A 15,088-nucleotide genomic window follows, 5' to 3' on the forward strand; every position below is an offset into this window, starting at 1 on the left:
TATTATTCTTGCGGCCTCTAATGGCAAATTTTCTAATTTATGTGAGTAGCCTATTCCACAATTATCCCACACTTCCGTGGCATATTCCAAAATGGGTCGAATAAAAACTAAGTATAGTTTTTCTAAATTATTTCGAGATAATCGGTATTTAAGTTTACGTAAAACATTTAAGTGTTTCTTAACACTTATAATTAAACTTTCAATATGATTGTTCCATTTTGCGTCACTACTGAAATTAACTCCCAGGTGCTTATGAGATGTACTTAAAGGTATAATTTTACCATTCTAAGAGGTACTCTGCATACTAAAATTATGAGAGGAAAGGAAAATTGTTACCAGCAACGTAAGATGTATTCCCCATCACTACTCTACGGATGTATTTTATTATTTTCGACCTTCACCCCTAAGACTTATTTTGAAGAAACTACATAACTAGTCACCAAATTAGCATTTCCTCTAATAATATCGGGCGAACTGCTACCATGAATCAAGTCCAAAGATCTGACCAATGATTTCACAGCCAATATTTCAAATTAAAAGGTAATTTTCAAAAGTTTCCTAACAGAGAATTAAATATTATGCGGTTACGATGAATGTAAAGTGTTAATTTGTATATAATTTTACGCTTCATTCACTATCGTCCTGAATATACATAAATACATATCAATGAATATCTATCAAGTAAACACGATCAACAAACAGATGTCTTGACAATAATATATAGTCAAGGTAACACATTATCTCATTTATAAGTGCAATGACTGTGTCATCAGACAGCAGTTGCTTTTCATTAAAAAAAACCCACAAAAAACTCAAGATAAATAGTTAATTGACAAACCGTCCAGTTCAATTTTATTTTGTCTTATTAACAGTCATTTAGATGTTTAGATAGATTATCAAAACGTTATTGAGATTGAATGTAAGCTCTGATTGATGGAATAAAAGATATACCAATGATATGTGTCTCCTTTTATGCCCGCGTCACGCTGTCCCGATTTTTATACACGATGGACACCCGAATGCGAAAATTGTAAGTTCGTACGAAGTTGGTCCCGATCTCGTTAAAATACCCAAAAAGTGACCGAAGCAAGTACGATGTATAACGAAGTCTATACGAGGGTGCCGAAAGTATATACGATAGCAAAAGATGGACATAAGAAGGTTAACCGAAGACGGTATTTAAGCTTCATATCTCAGCCGAAGCCTACAAGATGGATCACGAAGGCTACACGATGGATTACGATGATGGCTCGATGGCCATACGATGTCTAAAAGACGTCCGTGTACAGCTTACGATGTATTTAAATTATATGCCGAAGGCATCACGCGTCTTAAATTGTTTGATCAATATTGAATATAAATTATATTGTACATTTAATTTTTGGTTTAATCATAAGACGGAAGACCGTGGGTATTTCCAGTTACTGAATAATTTGGTTGATTTCTAAAAAATAGTTTATGTATCAAATATGTGTATTCAATTTACCATTTTCTGCATGTGTCATATACAAATATAGTGTCCATATTTGTCCGCAATATGTTACATATGAGGGATGCCACGCTCGGCATTGCCTTGTTTGAACTGTAAAATGTGTGCACTAGTCTGAATACTCACCCATAATTATTCCCATGTTTACTGATCTATCTTAAAGGTAAGTAATGGGTTCGTTGATCCCTTTTATTCAAAAGGAGCTCTTTCCAGGAGAATATCATAATAATATAGACTAAAGGAAGGATGTGGGGGAAAGCAACTAATGCGGCAAAATATGACATATAGAAAACAAAATGTTTATGGAGTAAACATTCGTGTGACAACACTCAGACGATGCATAAAAAATCAGAATAATGAAGAAAAAGTTGGTTTTCCTATATACGTGTACCTGTAGTGTTGGTATACGAGGCGCGTTTAAGATTTTTATTATGTTATTTGATATGAAAAATTAACAAAAAATAATATTTTATTTGTAAAAGTAAATCCTGAGCCTGTAATACCTGCTCTTCTTGTTCCATTTGAATTAAGAGAAACAACGCTGTCGCCTTTCTTGTTCTCATAGAATCATATGATATGAGGTCCATGTTTTGTGAACGTCTTTCTTAACTGTCGTATTAGACTGACAAGTGCATATCGCGCATGGCACTTTAAATGTATTTATGGATGTTTGCTACTCTGTTTAAAAATAACAAGCTTTTTAAAAGACAGTTATAGATTGAAAGTATATAAATAAAGACAATAAAAAAGCAGAAAAAAATGGAGGGTCCGTGTGCTTGTTTTCGAGATATAAGCTATTGAAAATTTGCCGGGAAATAATTCTCTCTAGATTTTTCTTACATTTAACATTTGCACCTTTTTTGTTTAAAAAACTATGAAAAAATAACAAGGATTTCATAAGATTTTGAAATATTGCTATTTAAACTATATGTTATAAAAATATAAAGAGAAAAGTAGGGGTTAGTGGGCATTTTTTTTAATGTTAATACATGTACATGGATAAAACCAGAGGATTCCGAAAATCTGGCAAAAATTCAAAAATTAGAAGAGCAAACATCCTTAAGCGCGAAAATTAACTTACATTTAGCTGGATTTATTGCCGTCGTAGTTCCATCTTGTCACCTTCGTACTTTTATTCGATGGCATCACGACGGGATTACGAGGTCTTCACGAAGTCGTGTTGCCATCGTTAGACCTTCGGTTAGCTTCTTGATTCATTCGTGTAGACATCGTAATGTCAAAACTGCCGGATGGAAACGATGGAAACACGAATGCAATACGATGTTCAAAGATGCATTCCCGGTGACATTACGATGGTGAGGATGGTGATACGAACTCAATACGAACCCTAAACATCGGACGCACCTTCGGGGATTTTTTAACATGTTAAAAAATTAGAATCCTTCCCGAAGTTGTCCTCGAAGGCTAGAAAAAGTGGCCGATGGTTCTACGATGGTTAAAGATGGCACTACGAATAGCCCGATCTGGATACGATCAGTCCCGATTTTGAAAATTTCCATAATCGTGTTGCCATCGGCGTAAAAATTGGGACAGTGTGACGCGGGCATTAACTGAACACTGTACGATATGAAATACGATAACGTCTTAGATATATTTCACAGATTTCGATAAAATTAAACAGTATCTTCGTTCTGAGATAATCACGATATGAAATGAATGTATTTTTCATGACATGACATCATTGACATGAATATCAATAATATGGTCATTTTCATAAATTTCCTGCTACAAAACTTAAAATTTTTCGAATAACTAAGGATTTTCTTATAAAATAGGAATAGATTACCATAGCCGTATTTGGCACAACTTTTTGGGAACTTTGGGTCCTAAATGCTCTTTAACTTTTTATTTGTTTGGCTTTATAACGTTTTTGATATGAGCGTCCCTGATGAGTCGTATGTAGACGAACCGCGCGTCTGGCGTATTTAATTATAATCCTGGTACCTTTGATAACTATTTATACCACTGGGTCGATGCCACTGCTGGTGGACGTTTCGTTCAGGAGGGTATCACCAGCCCAGTAGTCAGCACTTCGGTGTTGACATGAATATCAATAATATGGTAATTTTCATAAATTTCCTGTTACAAAACTTTAAATTTAAAAAAAAACCTAATGATTTTCGTATCCTATGAATAGATTACCTCAGCCGTATTTGGCACATGTTTTTCGGAATTTTGGGTCCTCAATGCTCTTCAACTTTGTATTTGTTTGGCTTTATAACTTTTTTTATCTAAGCGTCACTGATGAGTCGTATGTAGACGAACCGCGCGTCTGGCGTATTAAATTATAATCCTGGTACTTTTGATAATTATTTCAATCCTGGTATCTATGATGAGTTTATTTATAACATTTTACAAATTAAATGAACATCTTTGTCCTCGAGCAACACTTGATAAAAAGATTATGCTTTTTTGATGAAGTGATAATAATTTGCAATGACTGTTATTTGTCACATCGGTTACCATAGGTTTTTTTTTCATTTGATTTGAAAACTTTAAGTTCCGAAAATAATTGGACATCTTTTCTATAAAGCCAGTATTAGAAATAATAATTTGAGAATTCAACATCATTTTGTACATACCTAGGGCATTTTTTATATCGTAGATTCCATTCTAAGCCGTGTTACATTCTAGTATTTTTGTGACGAGGTTATTCAACATCACCTTTCAGTATGTTCAAACAAAACTGATTATTCCTCAAGGAGTTTATCGTGTTTAATCATTCTACAAACAATCAGCGAACAAAATACGGAGAATGAATCTAAAAGGAGTATAAGCTACAAGATATAAAAAGTTAGATTTGTTTTGGGGTGCAATCATTAATAAAAGTGAAATAGTGAAATGATAGTTAGCTTTATTCATAATTATCTAAGAAACATCGCTGATAAATAATTCACTTACATGTGACCTTCAATTTAACCCATTAGCTAGATATTGGTTACGCATGCTCAAGTCGTTTTCAGCCATTAAAAGGGAAACAATATCAACATTGAAAATAAAACAAACATTTCGTTGACTTTTATGAGTTTTTACTTAGATGGAGAATTGTCACATTGGCATTCATACCACATCTTTCTATATCTATATACAACAAATCATTCTTTTACAGATCATTGACTTATTTCTTAAACCTATAACATGCAATCAAACAGACTGGAAAAGTCAAATTACATGAAGTCGCTACTATAGTAATGATTTATTATTATATCGGGACTGATGAGAAATATCTAAGCAAATATCGTTTGCACGACAAGGCTGATCACATTTCCCCATTTTCGCTGTGAAGTTCAAATACAAATATCCCAAGGTACTATGAGATTAGATAAATACTAAAAAAGGGAGAAATACAAGAAAACTCTAATTTCGTGTAACTACCAATTGGAAACCGAAACTCGTTAACGCAACAACATTATTCATATCTCTGAAACGGCAGAAGTTGGTATTGAGAAGGAAAGAAGATCTACAAAGGAATAAATCATAACCAGAGGTTTTTGCTTCGAATGTTGGAGTTTCGAAATTTCAGAATTAATCTGACTTGAATTGCGCTGACGTTTGTAAAATAATCAATTTGATCTCTGGAGTCATTTATTTTGTTGTAACTCATGGAAAAACGTTGTATTGCCCTAAATGAGCGATAGTTTACATCCAAGTAATTCCAATAACCACTTGCAAAACAAAATACCGTACGCAATATCTTTAATTGTTGATAACAAGTGACATTTATTTAACCAAAAATTAAAGAAAACATAAGCATGAAAGCACTTATTGTCAGTTTAAAATCAAACATTTATGAACTTTAAATTTAGAGGCAGTAATATATATATAATATGTAAGTTACTATATTGCCAACATGAGTCCTTATCTCGTAAGGTCGAACATAGTAAAACATTTCTCATTTAATTTGCAGGGAAAAGAATCTTATTTACATTGAGAGTTGATTCTTTTAAGGGGCTCCAGGGAATAAATCTTATTTTTTAATATAGGATTTCGCTATTCTTTTCTGTAAATGAACTCTATCCTATACTTAATAGTTAAAAAATACAGGGCCATTCATTTAAGCTTGTCTGTACTAGCAACATAACAGCAAGATAAATTTGCGGACATTACGATATTTCGTTTGTGTAATATTGGCTCTTTGTATCATTTTGATAACATGACACATATTGTTTCAAGAATTGAGTTTGTATCAAGGACAACCATGAAATTTGTTCGGAGACTTATAGGGTTGGAATTCGGAGACTTTCTGGTGACAGTCACATAAAGACCATGTCAATTAGAATGAAATTCAAAACAGTGTGGCTGTGGCCATTGATTGACACATTAAATTCATCCATTGACTGGGACGATTTAGGTGAACGTTTGTATGTAACGACCACTGCTCACTCTGCACTTTTTAAAGACACTTAAACTATGGGGTTACCAAAGGTTCTCAACTCCTTAATAAAGTAATTCGAAAAATTAATCAGAAATAACACGATTTTTTGATTTATATCAATTATATAAATCAAAACATAAAGGTTATTCCTGATTAATTTTTCGAAATATCTTATAATTAAAGGCGTTAAAAAACCTTTGGTGACCCCACAGTTTAAATGTCTATCGTAGGTACGTCGTGAACAGTGGTCGTTACAGACAAACGTTCACGTAAATTGTCCCAGTCAATGGATGAATTTAATGTGTCAATCAATGGCCACAGCCACACTGTTTTGAATTTCATTCTAAATGCTGCTGTTCTTTTGATGCAATGTGAATCTATATATCACAGTAAAACCAAATTTGTTGTTAACAATGCACAAAATGGTTTAAAGTAAATAACGACAGAGAAAATAAGAACACATGATGTTTATTCGTAATAATACTTAACCATTAATTTTAACATCGTAATGAAAATTAAAAATATTACTCAAGGGAAATATAACGATTTGTGTTAATGGTATTGCTGTTTTATGGCACGAACAGGCAAAGTGTCATATTCCTATACTTTATCACAAACGATTGATCATTGAAATGAAATATGGAAACTTATTGAAATTTTGGATATTTGGATGATATATCAACACATTTTTACCGAACATGAGAATGAACAAATGGAAAAGTAATGCATTTAAAACAAAAATTATTTGTTTTGTTAATCACCAGTTCTTCAAAGTATATTGATAATAAATTTAGTTAAGACAGGTATGGTAAAGCTGGTCCACAAGAAGTACACGAAGAACAATAGAAACTTGTCTATGCCCGAGCAATTTTGACACATAAAAAATATAAAAGGTTTTACTTGTGGCGCCACTCCTCGTCCATTATTTTTCTTTAAGAAAAGTAAAGAATATTTCAGCAAAAATATTTATGAATGAAGGGTGGTGTCAAGTGTTTTTTTCTAAAAAAAAACTGTCATCAATTTTGATATTTTATACAAACAAACAAGATTTTACGAAATTGACCTAAATTATGACGTCACAATTACATCACTAATGATGAAATTGGTGAAAATCCTTGTTAGCTGCGAAACTATGGGACATTTTAGCAAACGTTTTATTCAAATATTAAGATTTAAGGGCCAACATTATAGTTAGTAAACAACTCCTTTTAATTGATTCTATCACAATTCGTTATTATAATCACCTTGAAATAAAATTTAAAAACATCTGTATATTGTACCTCTTATCATAGAGCTGTCTTATTGGTCCTTAGTTAAACGTATACATGCAAACATTTAAAGGAGACTGAAATAAAATATCATACATAATGCATTTGCATTATGTGTTATTTTGTAAAATTCACATGACCATTATCTTAAATATTACATCACAGTGTCTTAAAAACTTTCATTGTTCGTAACAATTCAGCATAAAACATCATTGACTAATATTAAGAAAACACCTTTGGCAGATGTTTGTTATTCAATGGCCTCCATAAAAAAGGAAGAAGATACCAAAGACTGAGATATTAAATTTTAAGTCGAACAGGGGCTAAAAAAACATGGCAAACGATAGATATTTAATCAGTCATAACAAATGTAATAAGGAATATTAGACAATTAATTAGGCGTAGGTAAAACAAAACAATTGAAAACATGATTCTCGGTAAACAGTTGTTGTTTAACTGTCAGACTGATCTGTTTGCCTACAGCATTCGACTTCGTGACCCATTGCAGTCTCCAAGCCGATCAAACTAGTTTAATCCAGGCTAATAACTGTAAAACTGCTTTACAATAGCACTTGGAACCTTGCTGTGATATTAATTCCTATATTATGCACAAATTAATGCTTATAAACCACTTCCGTCATATTCAACATTTCAGACAATGCCATATAAAGTCATTTGTTACTTAAATTATTTATGTTCCGTCGAACATAACGTCGAACATAATAGCTATACTGCTTATTACAAATGGATACAATAAAAACATTGCAGTAAGACCTGTCTGTGTCATCCTACAGTGAATCCTTAATGATCAATCTGCAACCACTTAACGCAATATATTTCGATTTGTTGATTTAATATTTGGGTCAATACTAATTCATGTATTTATCTCTTCAAAATGCTTATTAAAATTTGACATAGTACTATTACATTGCAGAATACTTGTTTGTGTCATACTACAGATCACCCTTTATGATCATTTTGTGTCCACTTAACGCATTATATGAAACAACTGAACTTCGATTTGTTTGCTTTAATATTTCCGTCTTTAGTAGTTATTGTATTTATTTCTTTAAAAGCATGCATTCTATAGAAGCGACAGCGTAAGTAAGAAAGATGTATAGCCAGGCTAAATACTGGATCCAAGAAATTGCAAAAATAAAACTATCATTTCAAAATTATTTTCGTTTTACTGATTAATGAATGGATTTTTTTTTAATCTGAACACTTCATTTCAGAAAAAAATCCAACATAAGTGAGAACTCTGACGTCTTTAACATGTTGAATTTGACACATGCTAACATGAAATATTATTAAACTATAATATAAAATATCGAATGTGAAAACCCATGCAACTCTTTTAATATTGATAATTTTGTAATCTGATATGATTCAACTTTGAAAAAAAAAACCAAATATTTAAAAGATCATCCCTCAGTTGAAACGCCACACAAACAATGATTATTATGTAATAAACGTTAGTTGACAATGTTCTTAACATGTGTTTCCAAAACATGAAAACTGATATTCCATTTCTATTAATCCACTTCAAGATCAATTTAACCACTCACATCGTAAGAAGGTTAGAAAAGATCCATAACAATGGTGAATGACTATATTTGTTGTGATTTTAGTTTGGATTCGAATAAAATATTCATCCTTTAAGAGTGTCAAATGAGATTCATGCCTGCATGTTTTTAGAGGATTCCGACAATTGGCAATACTGAAGCAAACCATGTGTACAAATCCATGCTCCTATGTTGTGTTTTTGATTTCCAGTGTCTTCTTGTCATCTTTTTGTATATCAGCTTTACGCTTCTTTGATTTGACTATCATGTGTTAATATTTATAATTTTGTAATCTGATATGACTCAACAAATATTTCAAAAGAGTTGGTTAATATAACTTTATCATTCATCAGTCAAAACGACGCACAAACAATGATTATAATAAATTATAAATATTAACACATGACAGTCAAATCGAAGAAAACATAGGATGAGAAACGTTGAAAACGAGATTATAATGTATATCTCGTTTTCAACGTTTCTCATCCTATGTTTTCTGATGATGCAAACTCATATTCCATTTCTGTAACTCAACTTCAATATCGATTTTACCACTCAAATTGTAAGATAGTTAGAAAAGTGTAATATGATTGGTGGATTACTACCTTTTTTCTGAATTTGGTTTGGTTTGGATGAGATATTCATACTTTACGAGCTTCAAATGAGATGTTATAGCTGCATGTTTTGAGAGGATTACGACAATTAGCAATACTGAAGCAAAAACTTTGTATAATTCCATTCTCCTATGTTTCGTCTTTGATTTCCTTTGTCTTTTTCTCATCTTTTTGTATATTTAACAATATGCGCTTCTTCAATTCGACTGTCAAGTGTTCCAATGTATATGTTTATCCCTTTCATTGTCATGCCAACTTGTTTTAACCACACCGCACACTAAACATCCTTTTAAGGATCAATATATGCAAGAAGATTTAAGAAACATAATATTCTCCAAAGTAAAATTAAGATTGATTCGTAAGAAATCTTTAGAAAGGCAAATTACTGTTTGTTAATTTCTCGTTTACTGTAAAGTTCTCTTTCTTTCCTTATTTTATACAAACCTTTAAAGATTTCCATATTACATTGAAGGTTAAATTAGATGTCATCTCAAGTTAAGTAAAAAGTATTAAGAAAGCTTTGCTAGAATTCCCTCAGCCAATGTTCATGTAAGATGTTTTAATTTATTTAAAGGTTCCAGTTGGAATACAGTTTCTCAAAAATGCATATGACTAAGCATCTTCCTGATAGTCTTCCAGCATTTTTGATTTGGTCTTTTCTAATGAAGGTATATCCAAATGACATTTCGACAATGTCTGGTCTAGATTGCGTCAAGTGTATATACAAAGGTCATTGACTGATATTTATAAATCTGCCCAATCATTTGTGCATTTTATTGTATGTATATGCGCCAATTACTACATTGCAACGCAATCTATTTCAATCCTTTTCCCTTTTCTTCATATTACATATAGTCGTACCAAATTGTCATTATTAAGGTTTTAAAAACTTTAGGTTTCTTATAGTAATCGACATATTTTGTGCATTGATTATTTGTAAAAAAATACGTCAATAATATAAGACAGATGTTTATGTTGTCCCACGGTTCCACATTTAACGCTCATTTGAATTTCATAGAAAATTAATGTTACTTCCATGTCTGAGGGTCATATCTGGAATATATGCATTAATTTGATCTTCAGATAATGGCATACAACTTTCTAAGACTAAATAACTTCTCATCAAGACAGATTTAGAAAAACACTAATACTGTTGATTCATTTATTTTCGTTAGTACCAATTTTCGTGGTTTAAGAAAAAAATGTATATTTGTGGATATTTGATTTCTTCGTTTTTCTAAAGTCTGCACAAAAGTCAATTGAAAAGTTTTACTTTGTTGAACATTTAAGTTCGTGGTTCACACGTAACCACGAAATCTACGAACATTGGAATCCCACAAATAATAATGAAACCACAATATAATGCAGGGGTATGAAAAGTCATTTTGTTATCAAAGGAAAAGGTTCTATTCTATGTTCTATCACATGCATACATAACTGTACTATACGCATTTGTCGTAATATTAATCCCTCAAAGATAAACATATTAGTATAAGACAATAAGTGCTGTCTCGTTAGTTAAAAGACGGGAAGTCATGAGAAGGCTCTTTCAAAATGCAGTTTATATTGCATTTTGAAAGGCTTTAACGGAAGTTTTGGTCATTAAGTTCAACTGCCTACTTTTTTTTTTTTTTTTTTAACTTTATTGATTCGAGCGTCATTAATGAGCCTTTTAAAGGCAAAACGTGCGTCTGGCTTATAAAATGTTGATTCTGGTATCGAAAATGAGTTTATTTACTTACTCACACAATAAGAGATACGCAACAAAAAAATGTTTGTCTTGTATTTGTATAAGAACAATTTATATATTTGACTAAAAATGCATATTATTTTGATCTTGCAGTAAAATTAGAGTTGCCTTCAATTTCTCATTTGGAACTTCTAGGTTTTATGTTTCAAAATTCCAGGATCATCAGGACGAAGCATAGATCCAAACCGTTCTTTTTTGTTTATGACATTTGTAAATACTGTTCAACAAGATGGTGTATGGAGCAGGAACTGCTAACATTTTTTTCGGAGTGCATGAGTTTGTGTCTGAATCTTCAATCTTTTAATTTGTTGAATAAATTTAGTACGTTACAGATTTCTTTTTATAGAAGTAAATGTTTGAATAATGTCGATTTTTAACCTTGAAATCTCACTTCTTGTTTCTTCTGATGATAAAGATTGTTAAACAGTCAGAAATCTCCTTCGTCAAAATCATCTAAGCAATTATGCTACCTAATTATTTCAATCATGAAAATTGAAGCCATGGTATTGATGACACTTTGTCAATTTATCTATTAAAAACAAATTAATGCGTCTACAGGGCATCAACACGATCTTTACATGCCAGTTCTATCATAAAAGTTCTACTAGCTTTAGAACTTCATTGATTATTTTGTCAGCATACAAATATTTTCTTTTTGGTCGTCAAGGGGTATTTTCAAAAGGAAAAAAAAACCAAAAAAAAACACCTATCTGTATATTTCGTTTTTTTTGTAAATTTGAAACTTCAATAATGATATTTATTCGGATTAGAGTTGTCGTCATGCTATCAAATGCAAATAATTGCCATGAAAAGGGATGGAAATGCCTCATTCGAAGTCGTCTGTATGCATTTATGGTAATTTTCCAGTATACCAATATATATATACAGATAACTAACGGATACTTACATCTCTCATCGGATGAAAACTACCTTCTTAAGCTTGTTCCAGACTTCTTAATATAAAAGGGATACTGTGCAATGCTATATTACAAGATTTATTTTTATTGAAAGTAAAAAAAAAAAAAGTAACTTAAAAGTACATAATATAAGAAATTACAAATTTACAGATTCCTCTAGAATAGTTTTTATTTATAGGCATTCTCATTCCTTGAATAAATTATTGTTATTATTCTTGCTAGTTACAAGAGATGAAACGCATATCTTGTCTCCGTGATTTTGAAGGACTAAATATTTAAAAATAAAAAAATCTCAAACTTTAAAAAGGTAATCAAATATTCTGGGATTATCATAACAAACGAAAAGAATCAGAAGTATTGGCAAACCAGGGGAAAAAATAAAATATTTATGGAACATACTTTTTTTTAACCCCGAAAATTACAAATAACAAAATTTCCATACTGAGCTGGTTGTCCACTTCTCAACTCGCTTACATATGTATCGTCCCTGAGTTATAACGTTAGACTGTACTTCATAAACAGCACAAATACGCATTTTGAAAATTTCTGTCTATTTTTTATACATGTATACTACTAGTATGTATCTTTATCAAAAGCTATGCAGCACGGTCTCTCATAATCTTTTTTCTTTAAATAAATTACTGCTTTATACGCGTTGATAGACATTGTCAATTACATGTTATAAATAAAACAAAGTATTATCTAGCGTGTTTTCTGTCATCCATAATTGTTTATCTGTTACTCTCAACCATTTTATTCTCCGTATAATCAGATGATCAATACGTCAAAATAAAGCTGCAGTCTAAATCCAACTGCAAATGATAGATATTGCGTAAAATTCATTTGTCCTCAGACAGAGTAAATATTGAACTATAGTCAATGTTGGTTAACTCATTTCTAATAAGTATGTTGGTTGTTCTGTTATTGGGACACTGTGTAGTTAATATCTTAAACAATTTGTCAGCCCGTCATCCATTATTCAGCCAATAATTGATATGTAAATATGAATAATTAAATACAATGATAAATGTTAGATTTTAACAAGATAACAAAATAAAATTATACTGTTATACAGCTTTCAATGCTTGTAAATTAACATCCTGTCGATATGCTTCGTCATTGTATAACCAGAGTCTGTAAGTAAGTAATTGTTGTTGGTTTCTGCCTGTCACATTTGTTGTTCGTGTATTATTCGTGCATTGTTTTAGTATATACCAAGCCGTTAGTTTTCGTGCATGAAATTGATACAACGGTATACGTTTTGCTTATTGGAGAGATCTGTACAGTGACACATATATGTTTGTACCCTCGTCTAGTTATCGTTGCTCTAAAACAACAGTCTTCGTTCAACAGGAATATCTTTCCTCGTGATTTAAAACGAGTACAAAAACATTTTATATTCCTGTTATGAAATGGTGTCATTTTAGTGTTATATTTAACATTACCATAAAAGTGCAAGGTTTGGCTATCAACAACACCAACCCACCCTTCTTTAAATGACCCGTACCTAGTCAGGAAAATGGCAGTTGTTATCTGAGTGCGTTGCATAATCGTTTGTTTTTTGTTCACTACAGTGTTTCTGTTCCTTCGTTATTTTTCTCTTATAGTTGATGTATTTCCCTCGATTCTTGTTTGTAACCCGGACTTGTTTTTGTCTCAATCGATTTATGACTTTCTATCAGCGGTTTACTATTGTTGCCCTTATTCATAGTTTTTGGCAATTTGCATATATTGATTATAACCATGACACTTTATTAAGTGATATCATTATATCTTATTTTTTCAAAGCGTTGTATTTTATTGATTAAGATATGGCTTAAATTTACAACAATAAAGACCCAAAATGAAATGTTACGATATGAATTTAAAATAAAATGTCCTCACCACTAACGCAGTATGCAAGATGACTCATATATTTGTAAATTGTGTTGATTTATTTCTGTATTAACTCATTTTCAAACAGTTTGATATTTGCACTTAGTTCAATTTTCATCAGCTAAAATAAAGTTGCTTTAAAGTAGTCTTCATACTGATTTGTTTACTAATCTTTCTTTGTCTGTAGCAGTATTAACATTAAGCTCTTTCATGACAGCAGAGTTTTCATGGTGTTTTGATGAAGTTCGAAGCAATCAAGTCAGTTATAGTGCAAAGACATGCTACCAAATCAATTAAAAAATATACGTTATCTGCTTTATTAAATATCGATATTTTGTTAGAAGCCAAAAAACCGAATGCCGGTTAGATACATCTACTCTTTCGAAAGCTACAGTAGAAATGTTTTCATAAGCAACAATATTCGTTGAATATCATAGTAATGCTAAGAACCAGTATGTAATAATCTAGCTTTCAATTGATAATTGATTAATAGTCTGGGAATTTGAGTGCAGTAATGTCGTTTTTGATATCACCGTGATGTCATATGAATGTTATTAACGTCATACTTGACCATTCATAATTTTCATATGATTATTGACTCTATTAAACGTCAATACAATCATTACAAAAGTAATTAAGTACAGCAACTGTCTTGCGTCGTTTAGTGCACAGTGTGAAAATAAATAAATATACGATCATGTTAAAATGTCGAATAATTGAAACGCTTTTTAAAAATATTGAGGAAGGCAGTTTAGTTTGTATAGCCTTATAAACTGCCAAATTATTACAATAGAAAACAAAGTTTTTTATTCTGTTGATTTATATTTGCCAATATCAATTTAGTTTTATTCTATATTTGACACATTTATTTACAGGGTACGCAAGCCATGTACATCGACATGATGATCACGTGATATTGGTTTATTGTGTAGAGATGAGCGAAGTTCTTACAGCATCGGACTGGTACCATTGTATGTTTTTTACGTCTTTTATAAGTGTCTTCGACTTTAATTGGTTAATATTTAATATAATTTTCCTGCATTTTCCTTTTTCAGATAGATTGTATTCATATTATTCCATTTCCGTTACGTGGGACTGAAATTCATATTCGAATGTTTAATTTAATTTTACAAATTCTGATCATAAACGGAGGATGGATAGTTGTCAACGTGCGTGACGATTCAGAACATTTTATCTGGTCTTGACTGTTATTT

At 31.4% G+C, this 15,088-nt stretch overlaps 1 protein-coding gene and 1 long non-coding RNA gene across 2 annotated transcripts in view; both read left to right on the forward strand.

Moving 5' to 3' along the window:
* Nucleotides 1–15,088, forward strand: part of LOC139485827 (uncharacterized) — a 971,519-nt gene that overhangs the window by 731,657 nt on the left and 224,774 nt on the right. The window lies entirely within an intron of this gene.
* LOC139485679 (universal stress protein in QAH/OAS sulfhydrylase 3'region-like) overlaps nt 1–15,088 on the forward strand; it is a 33,775-nt gene that overhangs the window by 10,963 nt on the left and 7,724 nt on the right. The window contains exon 2 of the mRNA XM_071270319.1: nt 14,750–14,845. Within this exon, the coding sequence (XP_071126420.1) occupies nt 14,750–14,845 (96 nt within the window). The remainder of the gene's footprint in view (nt 1–14,749; nt 14,846–15,088) is intronic.

This window comes from Mytilus edulis, chromosome 1 (genome assembly GCF_963676685.1).
Source record: "Mytilus edulis chromosome 1, xbMytEdul2.2, whole genome shotgun sequence".
Lineage (NCBI taxonomy): Eukaryota > Metazoa > Mollusca > Bivalvia > Mytilida > Mytilidae > Mytilus > Mytilus edulis.